The 12,860-nt window shown below is 45.7% G+C and overlaps 1 protein-coding gene across 2 annotated transcripts in view; it reads left to right on the forward strand.

The window, feature by feature from the left end:
- The window catches only part of KIF1B (kinesin family member 1B), a gene marked incomplete at both ends in the record, with an annotated part of 150,533 nt that overhangs the window by 109,171 nt on the left and 28,502 nt on the right, over positions 1–12,860 (forward strand). For both annotated transcript variants that reach the window (XM_080692231.1, XM_080692232.1), the window contains 7 exons: positions 101–263; positions 1,387–1,477; positions 3,496–3,614; positions 4,994–5,049; positions 9,048–9,156; positions 11,479–11,545; positions 12,721–12,805. In XM_080692231.1, coding sequence (XP_080548357.1) covers positions 101–263; positions 1,387–1,477; positions 3,496–3,614; positions 4,994–5,049; positions 9,048–9,156; positions 11,479–11,545; positions 12,721–12,805 — 690 coding nt within the window. The remainder of the gene's footprint in view (positions 1–100; positions 264–1,386; positions 1,478–3,495; positions 3,615–4,993; positions 5,050–9,047; positions 9,157–11,478; positions 11,546–12,720; positions 12,806–12,860) is intronic.

Here is a 12,860-nt window from a genome sequence, read left to right on the forward strand (position 1 = left end):
AGGGACAGGGCCACGCGCGTCAAGTTAGAACATCAGAACGCCTAGCCTCCCTTTTGGCATTGTCTCAGCACAGTGTGTGTGTTCATTTGACCCTCTTTAGATTTGAAATCGAGCACTTTGCTGGACGGTAAGATGGTCATGGAAGGATTTTCTGAAGAGATTGGCAACCACCTGAAACTGGGCAGCGCCTTCACTTTCCGAGTCACAGTGCTGCAGGCCAGTGGGATCCTTCCGGAGTACGCGGATATCTTCTGTCAGTTCAAGTAAGCCGCCCTCTGCTCTCCCGCCCAGCAGGCTGTTAATCTGGGCTGCGTTCCTGTGCTCTGTAGATGCTCTTCACATGCGAGAGAGTAATATTCTGGGTTTAATCCCTACCACCACCAAAAAAAGAGGACTGGAGGTATAATTCAGTGACCTAATCCCTGGGTTTAATCCCTAGGACCACACACACACAAAAGTTTTCAAAAAGGGATTGAGATGGAACTTGAAGGTAAATCACCCTTGAGTTCAGTCTCTAATATTAAATGTAAATGTAATCCATTTATTTAACAAATGTTTTTGGAATGTCTTCTATATGTCAGGCTGTGGGAAGACACTTGCTGTCTGCTAGGAAGACGATCATAAATACATTATTACAAACAGTGAGATCAGGCTATTGAGGAAAACAGTACGCCCCTAGTACCAGGGGAACACGAAGCTTTAAGAAAAGACTTGCAGAACAGGTGACATTTGCATCCTCTCCTGGACAGTGTTAGACTCCTGAGCAAGCCAGTCTGCACAGGCCTCAGTATTACCTTATAGAAGCTCAGGTCTGCCAAATTTTCTCACACAAAATGATGGCATCATTTTTATTTTTAGTAAAAATGTCTACATGGGAACAGGAGTTTGTTCACTCTCTAAGGCTGATTTATGTATAAATTTACATAGGTTCCATCAGTTCATTCTTTATTCATTTCTGAAATGTAGTGTACAATGTGTGATGTGAGGATTTTGGGGGGGGCTGGGGATCAAACCCAGGGCTCTTACACGTGTGTGCAAATGCTCTACCATTGAGCAGAAAATTAAAAAATAGTCAGATATAGTGGTGCATGCTTGCAATCCAGTACTTGGGAGCCTAACACAGAAGGGTTGTGTGTTTGACAGCCTCATCTACTTAGTGAGGCCCTCTGCAACTTTGTGAGACTCCGCTTCAAAATAAAGGATAAAAAATGGGCCTGGGTTACCTCTGGGTTCGATCCCCAATACTTAAACACACACACACACACACACACACACACACACACACACACACACTTTTATTCCATTCCCAGTACCAAAATAAATAAGTAAAACAGATCTGATGAAACCTCTGAATGCAACATTTGCCTGTCTCGTCTTTTCATTAAGCTTTTTGCACCGCCACGACGAAGCATTCTCCACTGAGCCCCTCAAAAACAACGGCAGAGGAAGTCCCCTGGGCTTTTATCACGTGCAGAACGTGAGTGACCTGGACTTCGTTGCGCATCATGGGTGTGTGGTGCGGGGGGGGCGGGGGGCGCCTTGCAGGCTGGCAGTGCTGGAGACCTTCCTGGAGAGAAGGGCAGCAGAGGGCGTGGCCAGAGTGGTGAGGCAATTCCCTGGTCTGAACTACAGTGAGCTCTGAGTGGTGTGTGAGCTTGCCGACCAGTGGGATCCATCAGTTTGTAACAACTTGTTTTAATGTTCTGTCCTAAAAAAAATAAGACCGCTTATTTGATCGTTGTTTTTTAAACTAAGATAAATTGTTTGTTTACAAATAATGTAGAAGGTATTAAATAGCCTTGGTGGCTAAATTAAGGTACAGGCTGTTTCCCTAGTAGCTGATGTTATGATTAACACATTAATGCTGCCTGCAGCTTTCTTTATACATGGAGTAAGAAAACAGAAGTTTTGCCAGGGTAGTGGCACATGATTGTAATCCCAGTGCTTGGGAGGCTGAGGCAGGAGGATCCTGCAGGTTTGAAGCCAGCCTCAGCTATTTAGTGAAGCTCTCAGCAACTTAGTTACATCCTGTTTCCAATTAAAATATAAAATAGATCTGGGCGTGTAGCTCAGAGGTAGAAAGCTCCTGGTTTCTATCCCCCAGTACCACAAAAAAAAAAAAAGAGAGAAAAGAAAAGAGATCTTATATCTCTTCTACGAAATTTCATTCCAACTCTTCAGAAGTCATCCTCCTCATCACCATAGCCAGTGTTCATTGGCTTCATTTTGTGTCAGTTCCTATTCCGGGTGTTTTCTGTGCCTAATCCTCACCTTTACTTCGTAGACCATAATAATCCCTTTTCAGCTGTGATAACTGAGACATGTGAGTTATCAAGATATCGATAACATAGACCATAATAACCCCTGTGCTAAAGCTGAGGTAACTGTAACCTTAGCTACTCACCAAGGTTACAAAGCCAAGAATAGGCAGAGACGGTGGCCCTAGCCTCCAGGATCTTTGCTCCCCTGCTCGTGACTCTCCCGTTCCCTTGCTAGCCAGTCAAGCCGCTCTGCACGTGGGAGGGGGAGGCCAGCTCCTAATGGGGACAAGCACACAGATATGCTGCCTGTGTTTGTGTAATAAGAGCCACGTCTCCGCTGGATACGAATCAGCCGGTGTGCATACGGACTGAAACCTTGGGGGAATGAGAGGGATCAGATGCCCCCAAGGAATCCAGAACCAGGGCAGGCAAAGTAAACTACAGTCGTGCAGCGTGGAGAGACAGGAGAAAAGCCGCCATCTAGTGCAGTCGGAGTAGAGGGAAGGAAAGTTGTTTCCATGTGGAAAGATATATTACTTTTTTACTGGGGTCGGAGGAATGGTGGCATGGAAGAAAAGAGTGGGGCGCTTTCTGCAGGATGTGGTGTAGGTGAGAAGGCTGTGTCTGCTAGCCTGGCTCATAGTGCACAGTCAGTGCATGGTCTTCCCATTGCTGTTGGCATCTGCGCTGAGCCTGAGGTGGAGGAACGACCTAGACGTGGGAGATACAGGAAGGGCTTCCAGGCGGGGCTGCAGCCTGAGCCAGCCCTCAGGCACAGCGGTGGAAAGAGCTAGATGAGTTTGAGCGGAGACAGTGAGGTGTAACAGAGCAGTGGTGGGGCACATTCTGGAGGGTCTCAAATGCCTGGGGCTTGGTTAACATGTTTTAGAACACAGATTCCCAGAGTGGGCAGTACTGCCCCGGGGATGCTACACCGAGTGCAGTCGAGTGCATTTGGCATTGTTGGGTAAAAACAAGGGGATTAAGGATGCTGTGGGTTTTTTTTTTTTTGTTGTTTTTTTTTTCCTGTAAAGGAAACAGCCAATAAGTTTGGGAATCCACGATATAGAATGAAGAGCAGAGAGGAAGCCTGTCTTTACTGCGGGAGGCCTGCTTAGTAGAACACCCAGCAGATGCTGGGAGTTTACCCGGAGGGAAGCCCTGATTAAAGCAGCATGTGCATTGCATTGTGGTGAATCTTTCCCCGACCTTGTTTGGCTCCATTCTTCTGTAGATCGCAGTGGAGGTGACTGAGTCGTTCGTGGACTACATCAAAACCAAGCCTATCGTATTTGAAGTCTTCGGGCATTACCAGCAGCACCCACCTCATCTGCAAGGGCAGGAGCTTCACAGGTTGGGACCAGATGAGCAAGACTTGTACTGTTACTGTTTTGATGCTGAGTTTCTCAGTTGCAGGAAAGAGATAAATCTTTTGAGGGATTAAGATAAGTAGATAAGTTTTATATATTACCCTGTTTACCTTTTAGAAATATCAATATATTTTTCTAGCCAATCTATTCATTAATTTTTAGAGAGAGCAAATTTTTTTTTTTTTTTTTTTTTTTTTTTTTTTTTTTTTTTTTGGTACTGGGGATGGAACCCAGAGGCATTCTACCTCCAAATTATACTCCCAACCTGATTTTATTTCTTATTTAGAAACAGGGTCTCACTGAGTCGCAGAGGTACTCACTAAGTTGCCAGGGCTGACTTTGAACCTGTGATCAAAGTGAGACAGGAGCGTCTCAGCCTCCCAAGTACTGGGATTACAAGTGTGCTCCACCCTGCCCGGCTACAGAGAGTAAACTGAATGTTGTCCTAATGAGACTCTTTTTTTTTTTTTTTTTTTTTTTTTTTAGTACTGGGGATTGAACCCAGGGGGCATGCTATCTCCAAACTACACCCTTAGTCCTAATTTTTAATTTGTTATTTTTGCAACAAGGTCTCAGTAAGTTGCAGAGGGCCTTGCTAAGTAGCTGAGGCCTGCTACAAACCTGCCATCCTCCTGTCTCAGCCTCCCAAATTCTGGGATTATAAAAGTGCACCGCCACACTCAGCTAGAATGCCATTGTTTTATAGGAAGAGACTTTGAATAGGTAGAAAGTTGGGTTGATAGGGCTAAAACATGAGGATATTATATAAATTTTACTAACAGCCCTCAACTTTATGAAGGGACTCTGAGTGGAGTCGTCAGTTGATGAGAAGCGTGCCTACAAGGTGGGCATGATGGCCCACGCTTGTCATCCTAGTACTTAGAGGCTGAGACAGGAGGAGCGCAGGTTTACAGCCAGCCTCAGCTACTTAGTGAGGCCCTCTGCACCTTAGTGAGACCCTGTTTCAAAATAAAGCATAAAAATTAGGGCTGAAGTGTAGCTCAGAGTAGCTCGGAGGTAGAATGCCCCTGGGTTCAATCCCCAGTACCACGAAAAAAAGAAGAAGAAGAAGAAGAAGAAGAAGAAGAAGAAGAAGAGGAGGAGGAGGAGGAGGAGGAGGAGGAGGAGGAGCTAGGAGGACTTGATGACAGCAGTTTCGGTGCTAACGGGGATTTTCTTATTTCATTTATTTGCTGTGATTTATAGGGGGACTTTTTAAAAAAAAAAATGTTAGTCTGTTTCACTCTGTGTAGCATCTGACAGTATGCTAGAGTTGAAAACGCAGACAGTCCATTCCTTTAAAGGCAATTTAAGCATGCTGTTAATACCAGTATCTACCTCTTTTTAATGCTCTCTCTGCAGTCCGCCTCAGCCATCTCGACGATTCTTCCCTCCGCCCATGCCGCTGTCCAGGCCAGGTGAGCACCAGCTCTGCTCTTTGCCTGCTATTCTCTGTGTGAACACCTCCATGCTGATAATTTCAGATAATGGCCACACCTGAGTTCCTCCTCCTCTTCTATAATCCTGATCTTCTTGTACTCATCTAGGTAAAACTAGAGTTTCGAGCTACACCCCTAGCCCTATTTTTTAGTCTTTTTTTATTTTGGAAACAGGGTCTCACTGAGTTGCAAAGAGCCCCACTAAGTAGCTGAGGCTATCTGCGAACCATGATCCTCTGATCTCAGCCTCCCAAATACTAGGATTACAAGCGTGCGGCCTAACTAGAATTCTTGATTACTAACTTAAGTAAACCAGGCACAAAGGTTTCTTGCCTCTAATGCCAGCCCCAGCAACTTAGCAACACCCTGTCTCAAAATAAATAGTAAAACCTCTTTATTTATTTATTTACATCCCTAGCTGGAGATGTGGCTCAGTGGTAGAGCAGCACCTCAGTAAGAACAGTGGCTCTCAACTTCCACCAGCTCTCTGGCCTTCTATCTCTCTGCTTCATATGGAACTCCCTCTGTCCACGTCTGGACATTTCTTTGCACATTAAGTTTATTCTGCATATTCAGATACCTTATGGGTTTGGGGGTTATTTTATTTTTTATTGATACATAATAATTTTACATATTTAAGAAGTATAGCCAGGTATGGTGGCGCACACTTATAATCCCAGTACGTGGGAGGCTGAAACAGGAGGATCGCAGGTTCAAAGCCAGCCTCCACAACTTAGTGAGGCCCTTCACAGCTTAGTGAAACCCTGTTTCCAAATAAGAAGTAAAAACTCAGGCTTGGGGTGTAGCTCAGAAGTAGAATGCTTCTCAGTGCAATCCCCAGTGCCACAAAAATATAGTGGTGTGTGTGTGTGTGTGTGTGTGTGTGTGTGTGTGTGTGTGTGTGTCCAGGAACGGAACCTATGGGCATTCCACCTCTGAACTACACCACAAGTTCCATTTTATTTTTATTTGGAAACAGAGTCTTGCTAAGTTGTTGAGAGTCTTGGTAAATTACCAAGGCTATCCTCAAACCTATGATCCTCTTGTCTCAGCCTCCCAATTACTGGGATTACATATGTGCCACCATGCCTGGCTATAAGAAAGGATTTTGAATGTTCCCACCACAAAGAAATGATAAAGCCAGGCATGGTGGCGCACGCTTGTAATCTCAGCATTTGGGAGGCTGAGACAGGAGGATCACAGTTCGTGGACAGCCTCAGCTACTTAGTGAGGCCTTTTTAACTCAGTGAGACCCTGTTTCAAAATAGAGAATAAAAAATAGGTGTGGGGTGTAGCTTGAAGGTAGAATGCCCCTAGGTTCCATTCCCATGACCTCAAAAGAAAACCCTGATACTTAAAGTGATGGATATGCTACTTACCTTGATGTATACATGTATCAAAACATCACACTAGCTGATCATGGGAGTGCACACTTGTAGTCCCTGTGCTTGAGAGAGGAAGACAGGAAGATAACAGCCTCAGCAACTTAGTGACACTCTGTTTCAATTTTTGTTTTTTCTTTTGTGGGTCTGGGAATGGAACCCAGGAAAATTCGACCTCTGAGCTACACCCTCTGCCCTTCTACCTCCGGGCTACACAGACCTATTTTATATTTTATTTGGAAATAGCGTCTCTTAAGCCAGCTGATGCTGGCTTTGAACCTGTGTGATTCTCCTGTCTTAGCCTCCCAAGTGCAGGGATTACAAGCGTGCACCACCAGGCCCGGCTTAAAAAAAATTTTTTTAAATAGGGTTGGGAGGAGTCGGGCATTGTGGCACACACTTGTAATCCTAATATTTGGGAGGCTGAGACAGGAGGATCGCTGTACAGACAACCTCAGCTACTTAGTGAGGCCCTTTGCAACTTAGTGAGACCCTGTTTCAAAATAAAGAATTTTTAAAAATAGAGCTAGTGGTGTAGCTTGGAGGTAGATTGCCCCTGGGTTCCATCTCCAGTACTGCAAAAAAAGAATAAAAATAGAACTGGGGGTGTCACTCAGAGTTAGAATGCCCCTAGATTCCATTACAGTACCACAAAAATAGATAGGTAGGTAGGTAGGTAGGTAGGGTTGGGGGTGTAGCTCAGCAGTAGAATGCCTCTGGTTTCAACCTTCAATATAAAAAATATTTTAAAATCCTTTCTTTATAATCATTTTGAAATGCACGATATATTATTGTTAACTATGATCAGTCCAGTGTACAATAGAACACCAGAACATGGTCCTCCTCATTTATCTTGCGTTGATTTTTCTTTATTTTCATCCTTTTCCTCACTGCCCACTTGTCAAATTCCCCCCTTCCCCGTTCTCACTCTGCTCCTCCTCCGGCCTTCAGACCATGAGAGAAAGATTGAGCTGGTTCGGTTTCTCGTGTCTGACTATGTGAACGCATGTGTGTTGGACACAGTTTCCCAGCACGCCAGTGCGCTCGCCTCCTCTGCCGTTGCCACCTTCCAGAATGAGGCTGAGCCAGTGCCGCCTTTCCTCTGTCTGCCGGTTCCCAGCTGCCAGAGCCAGAGGGCGCCCAGGCGAGATGGTCAGTAGCTAGATTAGGTCGCCTTAGATGTAGCACCAGCCTCTGGCTCCTCCCAAAGCCCGGCGCTCATGGAAGAACAGCGACGCCTCTGCTGGCCTGGGTCTGAGGGGAGCTCAGCTCCCGGCGGGACCTTTCCCACCTTTGCCTCTTTCACATTTCCCTACGGGGAAGTGCTCCTGACATTTCTTGTCTAGATCCTTTGCAGTAGTGTTTTTAATTTGTGTTGTTTTGTGTCTGTGGCACAGGAGATGGAACCTGAGGCCTTGTGCATGCTGGGCAAGGGCTGTACCGCTGGGCTTTGCCTCTAGCCCACCCCTTTTGTCTTTTTAGTACTTGTGGTTTTTCTTCCTGACCCGTAGAAGAATGCCAAAAAAAACTATTTTCTTCCTAACTAGCATCACCGATGCTTACAAAATTCAGGAGAGCTGAATACTGCTGATGGGCTACACTTTCCTTTCCTTTCTTTCTTTCTTTCTTTCTTTCTTTCTTTATTTTGGAACCCAGGGGGCATTTGACCTCCAAGATACATCTCCATCCCTATTTTACTCATTTATTTTGAAACAGGGTCTCGCTAAGTTGCTAGGGCTGGCCTCAAACCTACAATCCTCCTGTGTCAGCCTCCCAAGTACTGGGGTTACAAATGTGTGACACCAAGGTGGGTTTAGACGTCACTTTTGAATGGTACCCTCTGATTCGTAAAGCCTTTCACAAACATTATGTTAGTGGGTCATCACGATGCCTATTCAAGGCAGCAGACTACATGTTAGGACCGGCATTTTATAAATTGAGACCCACTTACAGAGGATAAGCAACTTAACTAAAGTCACATAATATCAGTACCATTTGGAATATGAAATTTAAATCCGAAAAAAAATGTGTAATAGAAGGTCATTTGCAGACTTCTCTGTTTACAATTAGATGAGTGGTTCCCAGAAGACCTGCATGTTGGAGTCACCGGGGACCCTCATGTGCAAGGAGGCGGGAACCCCCGGTTGGAGGTTGGGTTTTTACTGCACTTTGCCATTCCAGTGGTGTTCAGTATCCTGGGAAGCTCTCCCCAAGGGCTTTTTTTTTCTTTTCGTGGTACTGGGGATTAAACCCAGAGGCATTCTACCTTCAAGCTCCACCTCAGCCCGATTTTATTTTTCAATTGGAAGCAGAGTCGCGCTAGGTTAATGAGAGTCTCCCTACTTGCTGAGGCTGCCCTAGATCCAGCCCTCCTGCTGTCTCAGCCTCCCAGTACAAGACTCTCCGTGCCCTTGCTCTGTAATCAGTGATACTGGACAGGTGCGCTGGGGTTCCCCTTCACCTTCCCTGCTGTAATCTGCCCCCTGACTTGCCACCTTCCCAAGTGTGCCCTTGAGGGCTGCAGCAGAGACGTTTTGTGCTTTGTGCTGAGTATATTTGAGCCACGTTTTCACTTTTTCTAAAAATTTTTTAAAGTTCCAGCCACCAAGTTAAACACGATGAGCAAAACCAGCCTTGGCCAGAGCATGAGCAAGTATGACCTTCTGGTTTGGTTTGAGATCAGTGAACTGGAGCCGACAGGAGAGTAAGTTCAACCTTATAAATTATATATAGAGAAAACAAAATTCTGAAATTAGGAAATGTAGTTTTGAGTCTTTTATTTGGGTTCATGAGTCATTGTCATTGTTAAATTGTAATTTTGAATTGAATTTTGATTATTTTAGCATTTTTCTTTGAATCAGATATTTGCCAAGAGAACTGTAATAATCTGCCTTTTTCTTAGCAACAGCAGGTGGTGGGGACACACTTTAAGGGAAGATGACTGCATGGTGGTCTTAGAGGGAAGAAGCAGAAGGAGTGGGTCACACAGATGTAGTTAGGACTTACGTTACTACATCACAGTGAGGAGAGTGGTCAGAACGTTCCCCGGCCTGAGCTGGGTGTCCCAACCTGAGCACTGTTTGGGTCCAGACAATATTTAGGAATTAGAATCACACCCCCTCCTCTCTTCTTGAAAACCAGTGTCCAGGCTGGGGATGGTGGCACACACTTGTAATCTCAGTATTTAGGAGGCTAGACAGGAGGATCACAGGTTCGAGGACAGCCTCAGCTACTTAGTGAGGCCCTCTGCAACTCAGTGAGACCCTGTTTCAAAATAAAGAATAAAAAATAGGACTCTGAGATAGAATGCCCCTGGGTTCCATCCCCAGTGCCACCAAAAACAAAAGGAAACCAGTGTCCAAGCCGGACGTGGTGGTACACACCCGTAATCCCAGTGCTTGGGAGGCTAAGAATGGAGGATTGCAGGTTTGAAGCCAGCCCCGGCAACATAGTGAGACTTCGTGACCCAGCAAGACCATTTCCAAACAAAAAGTAAAAAGGCCTGTGGGTATAGAGCAGAGGTAGAATCCCCTGGGTTCAATCCCCGGTACTTAACATCACTTTGTCTTTGTGAGTTGTGTTGAAGTAAATGATTAATGTAATTATTATAGTTGTCTCTAAAACGGAAAAACACAGCCGGGTGTGCTGGCTCACACCTGTAATCCCAGCATTTGGGAGGCTGAGACAGGAGGATCATGGCTCGAGGCCAGCCTCAGCTACTACCAACGAAGGCTCTTCACAACTCAGTGAGACCCTGTTTCAGGATAAAGAATAAAAAATAGGGCTGGGGGTGTAGCTCAGAGGAAGAATGCCCCTGGGTTCCATTCCCAGTACCGCAAAAGTAATAATAATAATAATAATAATAATAAAATAACAAATAAAATAGAATGGAAAAGCACAAATAAAAAAGATCTTACTTCCAAAACAGAGGCAAGGAGCTGTATCAGTTCATTAAAGGGTAGGGACAGATGTTACCTAATGTTCCTCTACATATCATTCTGAGAACACCATCATGACCGTCATCATGAAACATTGCCTACTATGCACTGGACACTGTGTTGAGTGTGGTTCCAGGCCGGGCGTGTGGCGCACGCTTGTCATCCCCGCGCTTGGGAGGCGGAGACAGGATCGCATGGGTTCAAAGCCAGCCTCAGCTACTTAGTGAGGCTCTCAGCAACTCAGTGCGACCCTGTTTCCAAATAAAATATAAAAATAGGTCTGGGAGTATAGCCTGGAGGTAGAAAAGCCTCTGGGTTCCACCCCCAGCACCACAAAAATAAATAAATAAATAAGTAAATAAATAAATAAATAGGAGGTCCCATCAATCCTGTGTACAGTTGTCACAGTGCTGTTCTTTAGAGGCCCTCGATCTTCCATAGACAGATCATTAATGTAATTATAACTTTCATGACGTATGGAAGAGGGAGAGGGTACAGTAATGGTTTCTACTGAATTAGTTGCTTTCTGTATCTTAAAAAAACAAACAAACAAACAAAACAAAAAAAACTATCTGGAAGCCGGGCATGCTGGCACATGCTTGTAATCCCAGTACTTGAGAGGCTGAAACAGGAAGATCACAGGTTCGGGGCCAGCCTCACCTACTTAGCAAGGCCCTTCGCAACATAGTAAGACCCCGTTTCAAAATAAAGAGTAGAAAATAGGACTGGGGGTATAATTCAGAGGTAAAATGCCTGTGGGTTCAATCCCCAGTGCTGCAAAAATATATATATATATCCGGAATGAAATGCTCACTTATTTATTGCGCTCTCATTGTACAAGGGCAGAGGTAGAACCAAGAGGTGGTGAGTCCTTTGAGCACGTGAGGCTCGTAAAGATGGTGAGATGTGGGTGTGTGGAGAGACAGCGCTGGGGCTGTGGGTGTGCGGAGAGACAGCGCTGGGGCTGTGTGAGTCAAGGCCGCGCGGGAGACGAGACCTGCCGCAGAGTTGGGAAAGCGCCTGCCAGGGCTCAGCGGCAGGCCGGGGAGGGCACTTACTTACTCACCTTCGCGCTTCTGTTTCTGTAGGTACATTCCAGCTGTGGTTGACCATACGGCAGGCTTGCCTTGCCAGGGGACATTTTTGCTTCACCAGGTACTAAAGCAAGAGCAATTGCCTAGGAGGGTCTAAAATAAGAGATAAAAATCTTTTTTCTCGGATTTCCATCCTTGTGTGAGGCGGGGGCTTGGGGGTGTTGCCCTGTTGGTCTGTCCTTTCCCCTTTGAGTGCTGGAGGTCGGACCCAAGGCTCACACATCGGGGTGTGCCTCTCTGTGTGTGTGTGCGTGCGTGTGCCTCTGTGTGTGCGTGTGTGTATGCGTGTGCCTGTGTGTGCGTGTGCGCACGCATGTGTGTGCCTGTGTGTGCGTGTGTGTGTGTGTGTGAATGTTTCTTTCTCCAGCCTTGAGTTATACGTGCCCTTGCTCTTGTATATTCTAGAGTTGCTATTTTGAGAGTTTTCGTTCAACTCCTCTCATTTGTGCAACTGTCATTTCACATACTTACCACGATGTATGGAAACTCTGCTTTCACAGACAGAACTTCTTTTTGGGAGTAGAGGATGGACGTATCAGTGGACTAAAAATCGGATTTAACAGTTTACATTCTTTTGGTAAATCAAAAGTAAATTCAGGCTGGGTGTGGTGGTACACCTTATAATCCTAGTAGTTAGGAGACTGTGACAGGAGGATCATGGGTTTGAAGTTAGCCTCAGCCACTTAGGCCCTCTGCAACTCAGTGAGACCCTGTTTCAAAATAAAAACTAAAATAGTGCTTGGGGTATAATGCAGGTACAATGTCCCTGGCTTCTATCTCTAGTACCACCACACAAAAAAAAGTCAATTCAGTGAGTGCCCAGAGCTCAGGCAGGGCTGCAAGCCCGGGCCGGAGACACAATCAGGCTGCTTCATCTCAGAACCGAGTCAGAAGCCGGGCATGACGCACAGGCTGTGACCCCGGACTTGGGAGGCTGAGACCGGAGGATCGCAAGTTCACAGCCAGCCTCAGGAACCTTGCAAGGTCCTCTGCAACTTAGTGAGACTCTGTTTCAAAATAAAATATAAAAAGTTAGGGCTGGAGTTGTACCGGACGTAGATGTAGGATGCCCCTGAGTTCAATCCCCAGCACTGAAAAAGCAAAAAGAAAAAAAAACAGTGGACAGCTTCCCACTCCTCCTTCCTGCACATCCCACACTGCACCGCCTAGAAAATGACAGAAACCAGCGGATGATAGATGGTCCCAACTCAAGTGCAATCCTGTTCCGTTACCCAGGGCATCCAGCGGAGAATAACAATGACCATTATCCATGAGAGGGGGAGTGAGCTCCACTGGAAAGACGTTCGTGAACTGGTAGTGGGTGAGTACATGTATTACCTCGGCTGAGCACGGGCCCGGCTGTGTATTACTTACTT

Source organism: Muscardinus avellanarius (genome assembly GCF_963383645.1).
Source record: "Muscardinus avellanarius genome assembly, chromosome: 3".
Taxonomy (NCBI): domain Eukaryota; kingdom Metazoa; phylum Chordata; class Mammalia; order Rodentia; family Gliridae; genus Muscardinus; species Muscardinus avellanarius.